Source organism: Phodopus roborovskii, unplaced genomic scaffold (genome assembly GCF_943737965.1).
Source record: "Phodopus roborovskii unplaced genomic scaffold, PHOROB, whole genome shotgun sequence".
Classification (NCBI taxonomy): domain Eukaryota; kingdom Metazoa; phylum Chordata; class Mammalia; order Rodentia; family Cricetidae; genus Phodopus; species Phodopus roborovskii.
Window position 1 is genome coordinate 17,717,822 of NW_026126588.1, and position 17,857 is coordinate 17,735,678.

General features: G+C 44.4%; 1 protein-coding gene across 1 annotated transcript in view; it reads left to right on the forward strand.

The window, feature by feature from the left end:
• The window catches only part of Dst (dystonin), a 348,777-nt gene that overhangs the window by 36,741 nt on the left and 294,179 nt on the right, over positions 1-17,857 (forward strand). The window contains exon 3 of the mRNA XM_051204361.1: positions 602-811. Within this exon, the coding sequence (XP_051060318.1) occupies positions 602-811 (210 nt within the window). The remainder of the gene's footprint in view (positions 1-601; positions 812-17,857) is intronic.

Consider the following 17,857-nt stretch of genomic DNA (forward strand, 5'->3'; position numbering starts at 1 on the left):
GTCAGGGTAGAGAGAAGATGAGTGTACACACGGTTGCTTGTGTCCGGTCTCTTTTCTATACTGCATATTCCAGGGTCCAGACATCGGGAATGGCGCTGCCCACGGTGGACCCAGACATAAGGAATGGTGCTGCTCAGTGGGCCAATCTCTCCACCACCTCAGTAATGTAGTCAAGGCAGCACCTCATTCACACGCCCACGGGCCAACCTGATCCAGACAGTTCCTCACTGAGACCTTTCCCAGGTGATTTTAGATTGTGTCAGGTTGGCATTTAAAACTAAATATCCACCTGGCCTGGTGTCCATTTCCTATACCATCCTCTGTTTCACGTTTAATCGGATGTATTCATAACTCATCTGAACAATACGGAAGTAGTGCAGGGTCCCCGTCCGTCCCTTTGTATCCCTCCATTGATTTACTGGATCTCAAGGCCATTTTCTAAGGTTCAGGTGCATCTTGAACCTCTGACACTCAGTTGGGAATGTAAATGATTTCACTGAGTAGGGTGAACTTGGGAGCACACAACTTAAATAACTCCAGAGAATATTTACACAAACTCGGTGAAAATCTAAATTCACGTGTTGTGTGTTTGCTGCCACAGGGTTTCCGAGCGAGCCCTCGGCACATCCGGAGACGAGTTGCCGCCGCCGCTGCTGCCGCCGCTGCCCGGCTGGAAGAAGTAAAGCCCGTGGTGGAAAATCACCATCAGAGCGAACAGGAATCATCAGGGAAGAAGAGAAGAATCAAGAAGAACAGTCGTGTGCAGCCAGAATTCTATCACTCTGTTCAAGGTGCTTCAACCAGAAGGCCTGTAAGTAGAGAGCTAGCTGAGTACACACTCAAATGGTGAAATTGTTCTCTCAAATTAGTTTGCGATCAAATAGTTAGCCCATCCCATTGTTACCCCTATGTGTTACCCCACGTGACTGTGTGTTCACATGAAGGGAGGTGTGTGGTTTCCGAGGAGGCATTGGGTAGATCCTTGACAGGGGCAAGAGCCCATCTGAGTCACACAGACCTGATCCAAAACCTAGGGGATAACTGGTGTCCTTGAAGTGGTGGTCTGGAATGAGGACAGGGGCTCTAGAGTTAGCAGAGTCTAGAATGAGGATGGGGCTCTAGAGTTAGCAGAGTCTAGAATGAGGACAGGGCCTCTAGAGTTAGCAGAGTCTAGAATGAGGATGGGGGGCTCTAGAGTTTGCAGAGTCTAGAATGAGGATGAGGCTCTAGAGTTAGCAGAGTCTAGAATGAGGATGGGGCTCTAGAGTTAGCAGAGTCTAGAATGAGGATGGGGGGCTCTAGAGTTAGCAGAGTCTAGAATGAGGATGGGGCTCTAGAGTTGGCAGAGTCTAGAATAAGGACAGGGCTCTAGAGTTAGCAGACTGAGGAGTGTTAATGTCCTCAGAGCAACAGTAGAGACTATGTCACCACAGGAAAAGCACTGAATGGGGGCTGAGTTGGGATCTGTGGAGTCTCTAGGGTTGGACAGGTTCAGCTTCCCTGTGAAGCCAGTTCAGGGTAACTCTGGAAGCTTCTAATGCTGGCCTTTCAGCTGTAGGAAGTCAGGCACTGTCTCCCTGACTGTGGTGGTTTCAATGAGAATTCCCCCCTGCCCCCACCAGGCTCATAGGTTTGAAAGTTTGATCCCTGGTTGATGGACCTGTTTGGGAAGGATTGGGAGGTGTGGCCTGGTTGGAAAAGCTGAGTCACTGGTATGGGCTTTGAGGTTTCCCCCTGAGCCTCTCACTTTTGCCTCTCACTCTGCCTGGTGGTGGTTGTCTTGAGCTGTAAGCCATCAGCTGCTGCTTCAGTGTAGTGAGTGACTGCCTGATGCCATGCTCCCTGCAGTGATCATGAACTCTAACCTTACCCTGGCACTGTGAGCCCTACATTAGATGCTCTCTTTTATACGTATTCTTGGTCATGATGTTTTGTCACGGCAGCATAAAAGTAGCTAAGACACTAATCAAATGTACTGTGTGTCTGTTGACATCAGCACTACCTCTCCTGGGGTGCTGGGGCTCAGCGGGGGTGGGGTGGGGATGGGGGGTGATCACCTCCCTGTTTTCTGAGCACATTGTTCTAGGAGCCCTGGTGGTTTTTGTCTTGGTGGCTTCTGACACATGTATTTTCCAACCAACACTGTAATAGTTAAGGATTTGGGCCTTGGGAAATGCTATTTGAAAATTAAAAGTAATGTTTCTTGACTGCAATAATTTTACATAGGATTAAAAGGTATGTTCATGTGGTTCATCCTCAGGCTATGTGGAGCCTTTTAGTATCATTTCCTGTGCTGACAACCCAGGGGAACTGTCAATAAGATTTGATTTGATGATGCCTCTGCAAACCATGAAAACACAGATGCCATCCCATAGGGGTCACCGGGTGGGGGGCACATGTGGAAATAGGCTTATTGAGGAGGCTAACAGAAGGGTCCTGTCTCTGACGAATCATTTGCAACAGAAGCCCTGAAGTGCGCTGAGTAATGACAAGGGTGTGTTACCGGTGTCCACAACATACAGAGGAATTGTTGGGCAGGAGATGATGTGTTCAGGGAGGAGAGATGAAGGAGTATAGAGAACTGTTTGGATGTGTGGAGATTTACATAAGAGAAATGCATGCAGGAGGAATCTGGAGACGCTGACCAGGGGCCGGAACAATCCCAGACAGCCACTGGTTTAAAGGACCCTTACTATGGTTCATGGAGAAAGCCAGGCGAGTATAGTGATTTTAGGAGGGTTAAAAATGTGCAGCGCGGGCAACAGCCTGGGGCAGATCAGGGGCTACTGCAGTAGTCTGGTTGCTATGACTCAGCTCTGACATCCGTTATTAATAATAGGGAATCCGAGAGTGGCCTTTACTCGGCTGCTTTCTGAAGGAGTAGCTGGGAGGGAGAGAGACCGGAGGAGCCCTGAATGAGTAGTAGAGACACCTGGTGTATGTCCTTGGGAGCAGGCGATGCGTTCTCCCCCATCAGATTGCATTGTAATTAGTTGTCTTGGGAGATCAGAAATTGTCAGTCAGCAGCAAGGAGACCACTGGCTCCTTGTATCACATGGTTTCTACGCAAACTTTTGAACTAGTCTGGCCAGTGCTAACATTTTATGTCATCCGTAGCCTGAATGGTTCATGTCCTCTAATGGGTTTCGTTAGCTGCAGTCACTCGTACCTGCTGCAGCCATGGTATTCACCAGGAGCCCAGACCTGCTCTTATTCTTGCTTCTATATTTGGATAAAGTCAGCGCTGCCATGTGTGGCTGCAAAAAGCAGCTGTGGCTGTGGCTTGGAGGTGGGATGAGCTTGCATCAGGTCGGTTACGTAGTGTGGTTAGATCGGATGAGATTACATAGTGATCCAGGGTTATTTGGATGGCATTGCTAGTAGCAACTTTAATAAGACCCGTGAATAAGGAAGACTGGCAAAGTAACTTCAGTGAGGCTATAGCTCAGTTGTAAAATGCTCACCCGACTTTCATATGGCTCTGGGTGTGATCCCCAGCATGCAAGGAAGATGCCAGAAGAGCATGACTACCTTTTCTGCTAGCCTGTAGTAGAACTACCTTCATGACGGCATGCCATGTGGAATGCATTGCCCTTGATGGCCTTTGGCTGCTGTAACAGAATTCATAATTTATACTTAAGTGTGCCTATAAGATGTATAATGGGGATCACTAATAGAAACTTAATTAATAATACATGGACTTCTTATGTCACTCCTTTGGGAACTTAGATGTCTCTAGAGCTGAACAGAGAGCCAGTTTGTCCTGATTTTCTCATAGTAAATGTGTCTTGAGACTTATTGACTATCTTAGGGTCTGTCGCTGGCATGTTTAGGGATCTTGAACAGAGCTGGAGCAGGAAAAAACAATTAGATACAGTTCCCCCTTGTGCTTTAATATTTTGGGCAGTACAAATCACTGTGATTTCTGAATGCTAGAGTCCTTAATTTCTGCATTCAGCACTTTTTCATTGATGTGAACCACATACCCAGTGGAAACAGGAGGGGAAGGCTGTGTTTTGTTTCCTGGTCCGAGAAGACTGCACTCCAGCATGGTGAGGCATAGCAGAGCCATTCAGTCATTGACAGTAGAGCAGGTTCACACAGCTCAGGCAGGAAGGAGAGGGTGCAGGCTGGAGCCAGAGCAGGAGGCATCTGCAAAGGCTAGTTCCTAGTGAGCCACCTCCTCCAGCCAGGTCCTGCTTCCTATCCTACCCTTCACTGCCTTCAGACAGGACAGTAAGCAAGGCACTGTGCTTTCAACAGAGGATACCATACTGTACAGGACTTTCCAGATTCAGACCATAGTGGTTTTCATTGTATTCCTCCCGGTTTGCTTCCTGGTTCCTGGGCTGTGGGCCCTGTGTTCTTTGCTGTTTTTCTCCTCATTTAATTTTCCTAGCAGTTCTCAGGCAGCTGCTCAGTTTCCAGAGGAGGAAGCTTGCTGAGCTCATGCACCTGGTAGAAAGCAGGGCTTTCTCCGCTGGCAGGGATATCAGCTAGGAGCTCCCGCTTATTTCCTTCCTTCTGCGCTCCTACCACAAGCCAGAAATGGGCTTACTGAGTGTGAAAGTGTTGATGCGGAGGTTGGTTAATACAGTGGAGAAGAAACAGTCTTAGATCAGGGGAAGTAAAAAATACCAAGTTTGCTATAACTACAGGATCCCCTAATGGAGGTCTGTCTTAGAAGACTTGAGAGTCTGGATTTGGGAGCCATTTGTACAAAGATGTTATCAAATGCATGACCTGGATTGAGTGACCCAGGAAGTGAACCCTGAGAAAGGAGAGGGTGAGCTTGGGTGTCTGATGAGGGAGTTTGGCAAGAGGGTTGTTAAACTGAATTAAGGTTGGCCGAACGCTGCTTCTGAATACATTCTCAGTTTGTTTCAAAGGCTTCCCTGTACACAGTGAACTTTCACTTAGCTTACGTGGAGAGATCCTTGTGAAGGAGTAGAGTTCAGCCGTCACAGCTCCAGGAAGTGACAGGCAGCCAGCCGGCTGTCCAGATCAGAGAGAGGCAAGCAAGGCAGCTGCTGGTTTCTGTACCTCGCCCAGCTTTCTTCTGCCGTAAGTAGAACCTGAACATGTGATAGAGGGTTAGGTACATCACGAGTCAGTTCTGCCTGGCTCCTCTGGAATTGCAAATACTGTCTTTTATAATTTGGTTAACTTTTCTCTTAGCCGGGTGTGGTGGCGCACGCCTTCTTCGATCCCAGCTCTTGGGAGGCAGAGGCATGTGGATCTCTGTGAGTTTGAGGCCAGCCTGGCCTATGTAGTGAGTTCTAGGACAACTAGAGTTACCTAGTGAGATCTTGTTCACTGCCCCCCCCCCCAAAAAAGAAGATGTGGTTTACTCCATTCTTGCAACAGGAGTGTGATTTCCATGTAACCTCTAATTCTCCCCCTGGAAATAGAAATGCCGTAAGCAGAGATGGATCCAGGGCTTTTGACTCTGTTTTCAGGATATCGTGTTAGATAAAGAATGGCTGTTCAGGTAGGGATGCGGAAAGTGGCAGGAGGAGGTCTTCCAGGCCTGTTCATCACTCCTCACCATCCTGCGTCCTCTGTGAAACCGGTTTCCTTGCTCTTCTTTTCTGTTGCTTTCTGTTTGGCGTCTTGGAGAAGTTCTCCTCTTGTTGGACTGTGCCGCGCCTTAGGTGGTTGTGCGGCTACCGGATACTTTGGAACATTGCATAGTTCTAACTTTTATAAATTGTCATTAGCAAGATCTTAGCATGTCTTTGTCAGGGCTTGCTGGCTGAGCACAGGTCCTTGATCTTTATTATATTCTGTTACGAATGTTGCTGGGTGTCGTCTCTCGGTCCTTTTCCTGCTTATGTTACGTGAACTTCCCTTTCCCTTTCCTTTTCGAATATACAGGACGAGGCAGCTTTATTTGCATAACCTCAGGACACTTCCCCTGCAGTGGATGTTCAGCCCATGTTTTGGCAAATTAATCAGCAAGTACAGGGTTCTTAAAGAAACCATCTTTTCCCTCTTTACCCCCCCTCTCCAAGTCTCCCTGTGTAATAGCTGTGGCTGTCTGGAACTCACTGTGTAGACCAGGCTGGCTTGGAACTCATAGAGATCTGCCTGCCTCTGCCTCCAGAGTGCAGTGATTACAGGTGTGCACCACCAACACCTGGCTGCCTCTTTGCAATTCTAAGGAATGAATTTATTGAGTGAAATGAAAAAAAAAAATCTTTGCCTAACAAGGAACTTTTAAAAAAAGATTTATTTATTTACTTATTTTATGTGTATGGGTGTTTTACTTGTATGGATATGTGTGTACTATGTGAGTACAAGCCTGCAGAGGCCAGAGGGGGTGCTCAGGTCATGTGGAACTGGAGTCACAGACAGGTGTTAGCTACTGTGTGGGTGCTGGGAACTGAACCCCGATCCTGTCAGCAAGTGCTCTTAGCCACTGAGCCCAAAAAAAATTTCATTAATAAACGATGCCCATTTGGTTCACCAACATTTTGCTGCTCGTTGCTCTGGTAGTCTTTTAGGTTCATAATTAATAGCTATTTCTGAAAGATTTCACTTATCTGAATATGCTATCAAAAGTCTGTAAATAATTGCTGTACCATTGCAGGACAAGCAAGTTCTACTCCATGAATAGTGCAAATAAATACATTCTTTAGTCTCCCAGAATATTCATGAAACCAGAACGAACTTGGTAAAGGGATCCATGTGCTTAACTTAGAGCTTGCAAGTCCTGTTTCACTTGGAACATTTTGACCACAGCAAGGCTTCCTGTCATTTGTTTGTTTGTTTGTTTGTTTTACTTGCATTCAGGGCCATCTGTTACCTTTAAAAATATCCCTTAAGTGCTAAGCAAAATAAACTGTGAATACCCAGTCATTTGTGTTCACGTGTGTATGCATGCATGTGTGTGTGTGCATGCATGTTTGTGGTTTGTAGGTGTGTACACATGCATGTGTGTGGTTGTGCACATGCACCTGGAGCCTATGAGTTGGTGTAGAGTGCTTTCCTTAATTGCTTCTTCACATGTTCCTATGAGTTGGTGTAGAGTGCTTTCCTTAATTGCTTCTTCACATGTTCCTTCTTCAGCCAGGGTTTCCCACTGAGCCTGGGGCTCACTGATCACTGTGACGGGCTAGCTAATGAGTCCCAGAGATCTTTCTGTGTCCACTGCTCTTAGCAATTATGGACTTCCATGACCGTACCCAGCTTTTGTGTGGGTCCTGGGCATCTAGGCTCAGGTCCTCATGCTCACACATTAGTCATGTTACGAATTGAGCCATCTCCTTGGCCTTCTTTTTGCTCTTTTGAAAAAGAGCCAACCTATCTTAGTTTTTATTTCTATATATCCCACCCTCCAAAAACTCCTGAAATGAAGCTGGCTGCTGCTCCTTGGGAATCAAAGCATTCACACTTGGAGGGCCTCCCTTCTGTTCTGCCTGCACAAAATTTAGAATTAGTTGATCAAGTAGTTAGCTGTCTTATAATTTGCTTTTGTTTTCGACTGAAGTGCCAGGCCCTACTGATTGGAGCCTGCTAGCTCATCAGTAGGCACACACCTGAAGACAATGACTCTCCCAGAGTCCATCAGGGGCCAGTGGTTCAATAGGGAATAGCTGCCGTGAGATCGAGATTGTGTTGGCTTCTCCATATCTTCCAGCTCTTACGTTATGTCTACCCCTTCTTCAGTGCTGTATTCTGAGTGCCGAGGTCCTTGACCATCACTTAGTATCAGCACCTTGAGCAACCATACCTCTTCTGCAGTCCCTGCCATTCATTATGAAGAGGAGCTTCTCTAATTAAGGCCTCAAGTAGCATTTGTCTGAAGGTAAATATAAATATCTAGCAGGCAGATTGGTGCTATGTCAGTTTTGCTAAACAACTGTGGAAAGTTTTCCTCTCAGATGTTCTTTGCCTTTTTTTTTTTTTTTTTTTTTTTTGGACTGGATTTATAGTCCCGAATTCCCTCTCGTGGAACAGGCCTTACATTCAGAGGGTGGTTAGTTCCCATGCTGCGATTGCCCCAGTGAGACCATCTTGCCTGATAGATTGGTGGTTATGGTTCACATCTGGGTAGGATTGTTGACGCCTCTTCTTGCCCAGCAGCCCGTGTGGCACCTTCTGGTACTATGCAAGCTAGCTAGGAAGGAGAACTTTATAGCTCAGGAGCATCCTAATTGCTCTTTTTTCCTGCGATTATGGTGTCTAGTAACACTGTTTCAAAATGTAATTTAGGTAGGCAAGCAAGAGAAATGGCAAGAGCCAATAATGTTTTGAGGTCTTCAAGGGCTTCAATGTCCAACATCTAGTCAAGTAAATGAAAGGGGCTGAGCACATGGCCTAGTGGATAAGAGCACTTGTTGCTGCTCCAAAGGACCCAGGTTTGATTCCCAGCACCTTCTTCTAGTCTTCTCTGGCACTGCATGTACATGGTGAACATATAAATACCTAGGCATAACACTGATACACATAAAAATAAATACACCCTTGAAAAAAAATAGATGGAAAGGCTTTATGATAAAAAAGTTTTAGACACCAAAGAAAGAAACCAAGGAACACCCTAGTAAATACAAAAAAAAAAAGTTTTTTTTCATACTCATGGCTTGGAAGAAATAGTATTGTAAAAATTATCACCCCACCAAGCAACCTAAAATTTAATGTAATACTAATTTTGAAAAGACCCAGAGTTCTTTCACAGACATAGAAAAAAAAAATCTTAAAATTTATGTGGAAACACAAAAGGCCAAGAATATCCCAAACAGTCCAGAAGGAAACGAATACTATGGGGATGTATCAGCATACCTGACTAATCTGGTAATTACAATTACACAAAATTCAGGGGCAGAAACATTTGTTACAGTTGAAAATACAGTTGACAAAACCATACTGCAGAAACATCTAGGGCAAAGCCCTAGTCCCCTCAAACAATAAATCATTAACCTGCAGAGAAAGAGACTCCAGAATCTATCAGGCAGATGTGTAGACGAACACGCCAGTGTTGCAGAGGGTCTTCTTGAGAAAACTAGGGAGACATGAGGCATTGGTACATTTGAATTAATGTGTTTTGCTAACCATAGTTTGGAGAAAAAAAAAAAACCCTCAAAACCGTGGCCCCCAAGTTTTAGATATGTTAACTAAAATATTTGCTAATGAAATAACACCCCTGTGATGTTCTTTGAAACAATCAGTATCTGGTTTCAAAGAAACGTTTCCTGGGTTCTAATGTCTTAAAGATTTCAGTGTGGGAAATATCTAGCTTTGCGCAGTGGGTCACACCTGTAATCCCAGCATGAGGAGCTGAAGCAGGGGGTGATTTCTGAGAGATGAAGTCTGACCCAGACTATAAAGTGAGTTCTAGGCCAGGCGGTGTCAGAACATAAGTAAATGGAAATAAACACTAACGGCCCCTTTGTTTGACGTTTGTAGCATGTGTTCTTTGCTACATCAAGTTATCCCCCCCCCCATCCCCTTAAAGCAAGCCTGAACCTCTGAACAACCTTCCAGATTTCAGATTCCTATTAGGAGGTTTCTAGAAAAGAGGACGCTATTGTCTACGGCTGTCTTTTGACCCTGAAAAGTTTTACTTTCTCCTAACAAAGAACTCTTTGCTTATTTGACTTCTTTCTTAGTAAAAACCTATGCAACGTATTTAGCAGATGGCATACAGGGCGTGTGTACTATTTAAAACTTAAATAATGTAAATAAACGAGGAGTTAATGTAGCCATTGTATTTCTATTTTAGTTTCTACAAATTAATTCTTCCCTAAAAAAGAATTTTGATTCTTGGCACATTTGCTATTACAAAAAAAAAAAAAAAGCATATTATTAAAACAAACAAACTTGGAAGAGAGTGTGTGGTGCGTGGCATGACATAGTTTACTGAAAAGGCAGGTGGTACCTGTTTGAATAATTTTTTTCCCTAGTAAGTAGAATTATTCTATTCCCATAAGATTTTATCTTCACAGATTATATTTCTCTCTTCCCACAGAGCTCATGAAAATTTAATGATGCCTAAAATGCAAGCTATTGAGTTGCCTGACCAATCTGGGTCTATCTGGAATATTGGCATTGCATCCATTATGCGGCTCTATTCAGGAGACCATTTTACAGTGTAGATTAGCTCCTTTCATATCACCGCTCGTATTTCTACGTATCCTTTGCTAACCAATCTGCCAGAGAATGAGTCACACTTTTTTAAAGCTTAATTAAAGTTCCAGTGCTCATTTATTTCTATTATTTAGGTTTAATAGAAATGGCATGAGGAGCTAAGTTTGCACAAAAAAACAAAATAGTTGTGTGTTGATATTTAAGAAACAGTGAGCTGCTTGTAAGACATGGGCTTTTATAATTTTCATGACTTGGCAGCCACAGAGTCTTACTATGTACATCTCTAGCTGTCCTGGAACTTGCTATGTAGACCAGGCTGGCCTCAAACTCACAGAGATCTGCCTGCCTCTGCCTCCCAAGTACTGGGACTAAGTCTGCTCCACCATGCTGTAATAAAAATATCTTTTTTTTTTTTTTTGTTATTGTTGTTTTTGTCCTGGAACTTGCTCTGTAGACCAGGCTGGCCTCACACTCAGAGATCTGCCTGCCTGTGTCTCCCGAGTTCTGGGATTAAAGGCATGCACCACTCACTGCTGCCTGGCCAGAGAAATGATCATTTTTAAATGGGCAGCCTGAATGGGCAGCCTGAGTGTTGAAAACGGGTCCATTTTTTGGTAGCTATTTCATTTTACTGCGGTGATCATTGTTGTATCATTTTCAGCTTTTGGTCCTCATTCCGTATGCCAAGGAGGTTAAAATTATTGAGCATAAGCTTTTGTCCCTGGTGCTCCAGAGTCAAAAATCCCACCTGAGTAGACACCTCAAAGTTCAGTTCTCTGCTTGTTTCATCTTTGTGGGAAATATGCTGAAAGGGCAGGTGAGATTCTGGCGTCTGTTTCCTTCACCTCCCTCCCCCTGAGACCTTTTACTTCCTCTGTGCTATGAAACTCAACCAGCCAGGTAATACAGACTGATTACAGTCAGGCTTGCCTTCTTCCACTGGTGACAAGTGACAGAGCCAGCCGTCCTTCCTCAGAGAAGCCACTTGGGTTCTATACAGGATTGTGGAGACAGAACATTGTTCCTCCTGAGGACTAAGATCTTGAGTATGGTTGAACAGTAGAATCTTGAACCCTACTAAAAACAAACAACACAAAGCAAGAAACCTGTGTGGGCCTGGGTGTGTCTGGGGTGTAATCCTAGCACTTTGGAGGCCAAGCCTGGAGCAGTATGAGTTTTAGGCCAGCCTGGGCTACATAGTGAATACTGTCTCAAAATAACCAATGGAAACAAGCAAATGAAAAACAGCCCACGCCTGCCTGGAATGCTTTTAAAAATGAACTGTTGGGTCTGCAAGGTGGGTAGAGGAATGTAAAGATGCATCTGCTGGGTTCCAGGCACCCTCTGACAGCTCTGGGACTTCTTTACTGCTCCTCTCCAGTCTGGGGTTTTCTCGGTTTTTTTTTTTTTTTTTTTTGTTTTTGTTTTTGTTTTTTTTACTTGCTCCTTTATTTCTTTAGGAGTATGAGACTTTGAGTGGGATAGTATTTTGCATTGCTGGGGATTGAAGGAAGCATACCGTTAACTGATGTCTCCCAGTATCTTTTGTGCCAGTTACAGAGCCAAGTGAGTTGCAAACATCACTGCATAGCTGTCTTAGAAACACACTGAAGTTGTTTCTTCCATAGGAGATTTTTTCTACTATAGTTCTTCCTTTTGTTTCGACTTTCACCTTAAAGGAGAGAAGACACTGTTCTGTTTTCTAAACTTTAGCCCCAAGGACTTGTGGGATTGTAATAAATACTTAATCATGGGACTCTATTTTCTGAGTAGTTACTGCCAAGTTTTTACGGAGCGAGGGAAGTTCTAAGGTAAGAAGTCAGGGTTAGGGCGAAACTCAACTGTGGGGACAGACTGCCAAGCTCAGTTGTATTTTATAGGTTCCAAATGTGTTTCTTGCTATTCTTTTGAATGCTGGGCAATTGCCATGGCATTGGAAATTAACTTGTGTTCACATATGGTACTGTGATTGTTTTATTCAACGAGTTGGGCCCAGTGAGCTAAGCCAGACCTTTTAGCAAGCATGACCACTGTGGGTAGGCACTCTTAGCTGTGGCTGAGTGTGCGTTCCAGAGCAACACTATTTGACGTGATCATAACTCCAATCTCAGATCTCAAAAGCCCAGAGCTTTGGGGAATCTATGACTTAACTTCCTCTGCTATAGGAATGTGGTCATAACTTCTAATGTTAACAGCGTTGATTAATGCATTTGTACATTTTCACGAGCTAGAAACTTAATTCATCAGTGGATCAGCGATGGCATTATGAAATCACAGAACATCGATTTAAACAAAAAGCACGTAGAGAACCTAGTCTTTACTACACTGGGAACGTTACACAGTGGAGTGTACTTTACCTAGGGTTGTAAAGACAAATTCCTTCAGAAATGGGGCTGAACACAGTCAAATCTGAGAAGTATCAGATGGCACTTGTTTTTTTTTTTTTTTTTTTTTTTTTTGTATGATCAGTGTTTTGCTGTAGGCAACGGGGAGAAGTCCATTTCATCCTTTCTCATCAGCTGTCACTCAGCTCACGCTGATCTCGAGGCAGGGCTCCTCACTGTTGTCCTTAGACGTAGAAACTCTTGTGACTGCCATGAAGAAGTAAGACTCCAGCCTGGTGTAATAGCGTATTCCCAGCCTGGTGTTCCGTGTTACTGTAGTTCCAGATTCAGCATCAACATTTCCTCTCCCGTGAGCCGGATTCAGGCTGAAGAGCAGGGGACACTCCAGGTGTTGCTTTTGGCTAGTTTTTGTCAGGCTCAAGGAGAGAGGGGGCATTAGGTGGCGAGAGCCTAATCTTACACAGCTCATATAGTGGTGGTGGTGGGGATCTGGCATTGATACGTTCACCAGTGTGATGTTTCCTTCCTGTGGGAAGGTACCCTAGCTTGTGTCTTCTGGGATTCAAACTGGGGTTTCCCAGTTTGCCCACCATGGAAGGACATGCAGTCCCAGGCAGGCTTTTTCTACAGTCTATACCTTTAGGTTCTGAGGATCATAGTCTAGTCCCGCAACTCCAGAGGAGACAGGCTTTGCCCTTCATGGGGTCTCCTTGAAGGGACAGAGTAAGCACACTGGCCATGGAGGAGATGCCCGAGGCAACAGACGCTGTCCCCAGAGCAGTGTATTATCCTTCTGGAATCGTCTCTGACACCTACTTCCTCCTGCTCTTCCATGGGATTCCCTGAGTGCCAAGGGTAAAGATCCAGCGGAGACCTCCAATTTAGACACTCTCTATACATAATTGTGTAGCTGTGGGTCTCTGCACCCCTTCCCGTCTGCTGCTGGAGGAAGTCTCTGTGATGACGACTGGACAAGCGCTGATGTATGAGTATAGCAGAATATCATTGGAAATCATTTCATTGTTTTCTGTTTGCTTGTTTGTTCTAGACCAGTCTTGTTTGGTTCTACCATAGGTCTCTGGGCTATCCAGTCTCATGTTTCTAGCTACATAAGACGTGATGGGTTCTTTCTTGTGTAATTGTCTTACTTTGTTTTTATGTGGTTTGGGTATCAGAGTAACTATCGATTCATACAATGGAGTGGTAGAACTCTTCACTGAAAGCATCTGGCCCTGGGCTTTGTTGTTGTTGTTGTTGTGAGACTTTGAAGACTACTTCTATTTCACTAGGGATTATGGCTCTATAGGTATATTTTGATTGTTTATTTGATCTTGATTTAACTTTGGTAAGTGGTTCCTATTCAGAAAATTATCTGTTTCTTTTACATCTTCCTGTTTGGTGGAGTACAGGTTTTCAAAGTATATCTTTATGATTCTCTGGCTTTCCTCAGAATCTGTTGTTACGTGTACTTTTTGTTTCTGATTTTGTTAATTTGGATAGCCTCTCTGTGTGTCTTTTACTTAGTTTGGAAAAGGATTTGTTTATTTTGTTGGGTTTTCGTAAAAGAACCAACTCTATGTTTCATTGATTCTTTCTATTCTTGTCTTTGTTTTATCTTATTGATTTCAGCCCTCAGTTTGATTATTTCTGCAGTCTGCTCCTCTTGGATGTGTTTACTCATTTTTGTTCTTGAGCTTTCGGATGTGCTGTTAAAGTGCTAGTTTGCGATCTCTCCGATCTGTTCATGTGGGCACTTAGAGCTATGAGCTTTCCATGTTAGCGTCGCCTTTGCCATGCCCAGTAAGTTTAGAGACATTGGAAAGCCTCTAATTTCTTTATTTCTGCCTTGACCCATTTTTTCAGTGGAGAATTGTTCCATTTCCATGAGTTTGCAAGCTTTCTGCTGTTTTAGTTGTTAACCTCCCTATTTAATTCTTGGCGGCCTGATGGGGTGAAGTGGAACATTTCAGTTTTATTGCATCTTTATGTCCATGTACGTGGCCAGTTTTGGAGAAAGTTATATGAGGTGCAGAGAAGGTATATTCTTTTGTGTTTGGGAGAGAACTGACTCCACAAAGTTGTCTTCTGACTGTCACATGCATACTGTGGCATGCACCCACAAGGTGTACACACACACACACACACACACACACTCTCTCTCTCTCTCTCACACACACACACAAACACACACACACACACATACTCTTTCTCTCTCTCTCACACACACAAACACACACACACTTTTTAGAGTTTGTTCAGGAAGGTTCTAAGGAACTTAGTCAACAATCGAAAGACGACTCAGGCTTCAAAGAGACGTCTGACAGAGACATTGTATGTGCGCATTTGTTGGGCATGAAGCTGGCTGGCTGCTGATATTTTTAATGTAGATTCCAGCAGTTTAGGATTACTACTTGAGGTGAATGTCCCAGCTGGTACCAGCTGGAGGGTGGAATTGATAGCTTCTGCTGGGTATTGATGTCTGGAGAATGCCTGAAGTAATGCAGCATGAGGGTGGGTGAGGATAAGGGCAGGAAATCTTAACGGTAGTAGAGGATCTGCTGAAACAGAGGGTTGGAGGCCAGGATTAGCTTAAAGAGGAGAGAACCGGAGAGCCAGAGATTGGTGGTCACACTCTTGGTCCGGCAGATCAGTTTTGGAATTTTTCAGATCCAGGCCTGGTGTGGCTGATGGAGCATGAAAACAAATGGATTGTGTGACAGACAGCCTTCAAAAATAGAGAAAAAGCAATGAGTCAGAGGTTAACATCCCAGCCAGACAGTGAGCATTCAGGGGGGGGAGAGGGGACAGCATGGAGCATCCCTTTCCTGGGGTGTACAGTAGGAGGTGTGGTCTTCGTGGGAGGGATGCTGAGGGTTGGAGAGCAGGTATCGGTATGTGTGCAATGATTGACGTAAGACAAGCAGTCAAGATGGTGTGTCCTGCAAGGAAGCCAGACTTGCTGGACAGTGGAATAGGAGAGGCAGAGCACACAGCAGAAGGGAAGGGGTGGAGCATCAGGGTGGTAAGGTTGTGAGTGGCTCGAGTATAGCAGTATAGCAGTATATATATGCATGTATGTATAGCAGTATATGTATGCATGTATGTATAGCAGTATAGCAGTATATATATGCATGTATGTATAGCAGTATAGCAGTATATATATGCATGTATGTATAGCAGTATATGTATGCATGTATGTATAGCAGTATAGCAGTATTATATATATGCATGTATGTATAGCAGTATAGCAGTATATATATGTATGTATGTATAGCAGAATAGCAGTATATATATGTATGTATATCAGTGTAGCAGTATATATATGCATGTATGTATAGCAGTATAGCAGTATATATACTGGACATGTGCCGTGGTCATGGGCCTATCTCTGCCAAGATCCCAGTGAGCCCAGGGATGGATCCTGAGGACTGCTGGAGGCATCCCTGGGTCCTTGGCAGACATACTGATGTATGCTTCTAGCCAGACGCTGTGTCTTCTTAGACACTCTAGCTTGTACTATAGAGCCCACGACTCCCCAACAGCCTGGAAGGATGACTGGGACCTAAACAAGGATTGTTTCCAAACAAGTTTGGAATTTAAACTTTAAAACTGATCTGTAGTCAAATGCCTATAAAGTATATCATTCTAAGTGAGAAGTTAGTTAAATTTTTATGTAAGTGTAAAATTATACAAACAATTTTGGTACTTGAAATTAAGCTAATGAAGGGGGAAAGTACTGAGTGTGTCTCGTCACGTGTCTTCAATGACATGAAGGGATCTGTAAGAGTGCTCAGGGCCCCATGCGCATCTTGAGGCATCTCCGCTGTGGGCTCCAGATAGATCTTCGCCCAGCACTTCTTCAGAGGAGTGTATCTGAGTCCAGTTGAAGATGGTACCAGTAAAGGTTAACATACAGCTGTTCGGGTGGTTCAGAAGGGATCAGCGATTCCAAGGGGATCTCTCCTCTCAAGAGTATTAATTTTGGTGTCTACCTTTGGTGATTTGAGACCTGGCTTTATTGTATTTCGGGAATATCTAGAATATCACCTTCTGAGATATGTGGGGATTGGGGCAGAGGTACTGCCTTATGTCTATATCACCCAGGGTAACCTCTTATTCATGGGCACAAGTGGTCTTCCTGCCTCAGCCTCTTGGTGTCTGGACTCTAGGCACCTAGCTGGGATGATGTCCTCGACAAGGATTAATGAGATGCCAGTGTAGTTAGGTTAGCTGTTTTCAGGTGGCAGGGTAGAGAGTAAGATTATGATGGGCCTACTGGCTCATGCATCACCTGCTTTCATGAACCAACTTATTTGTGTACCATCTGATTCGGTGATAAGCACCCTCAAGCCTCCATTTATTTTATTTTACTTATTTGTTCCTCTGTGTGTGTGTGTGTGTGTGTGTGTGTGTGTGTGTGTGTATGTGTGTATGTGCGTGCGCGTGCACATGTATGAGGATGTCTGTGAAGTCCTGAAGAGGGTGTTGGATCCCATGAAGTTTGAGTTGGGCTGCCATGTGTGACATAACACCTGCTGTGGGTGCTGGGATTTGAACTTCGGTCCTGTGCAAGAGCAGCAAGTACTGTTAACCGCTAAATCATCTTCTAACCATTCATTCATTCATTCATTTTTACACGGTATATCTTCTGTTTTCCTTATTTTTTTATTCCTTAATTTTATTCCTGCATGTTCTTATGTGTATGGGTATTTTGCCTGCATACATGTCTGAGCACCATGTGTGTGCAGTGCCTCCAAGGACTAGAAGAGAGCTTTGGATCCCCCTAGGAGTGCAATTACAGATAGCTGTGAGCTGCCATGTGTGTGCTGGGACTTGAACCCTGGTCCTCTGGAAGAGCAGCTGGTGCTCTTAACCACTGAGCCATCACTCTACTACCCCCCCCCCATCTAAAACAAACGGCAGGATCTTGGCAATAAGGCCCATCTACCCACTGGGCCTCCCTGTTTCCAGTGACCTGTCTTCCTGTTCCGGTTGGCTGTCATCTGAAGCATGCATACTTGTTTCCATTTTCACAGATTGCACTACCCCTGTGTTTACACCTGAGAAGCTCAGGTCTTCAGTGCTCGTTCTTAGCCTACCACAGAATGTTCTCATACTTAATAGTCGGTGGAACATTTCCCACATAACGTTCTGTGCTGCTGTTACTCGCCCTGTGTGTTACCTGCTCAGGTATCTCTTCATTTCGCTTTGTCTCTGTATGGTTGACCCTGCTTCCCTTGCTGGTTTGTAGAAGTTCTTTATAACCCTCTCGATGGCTTTTGTTTATACAACTGGATAATTTACATTCTGTGTCTGGTACTTATTTACCCGAGTCCTTTATGGGTGTTTGTGTCCCTTCCGCTGTGTCCCTGTTACTCTCTTAGGGGCTTATGTTTGATTGTGTTTCAACTGTGACAGTTGTC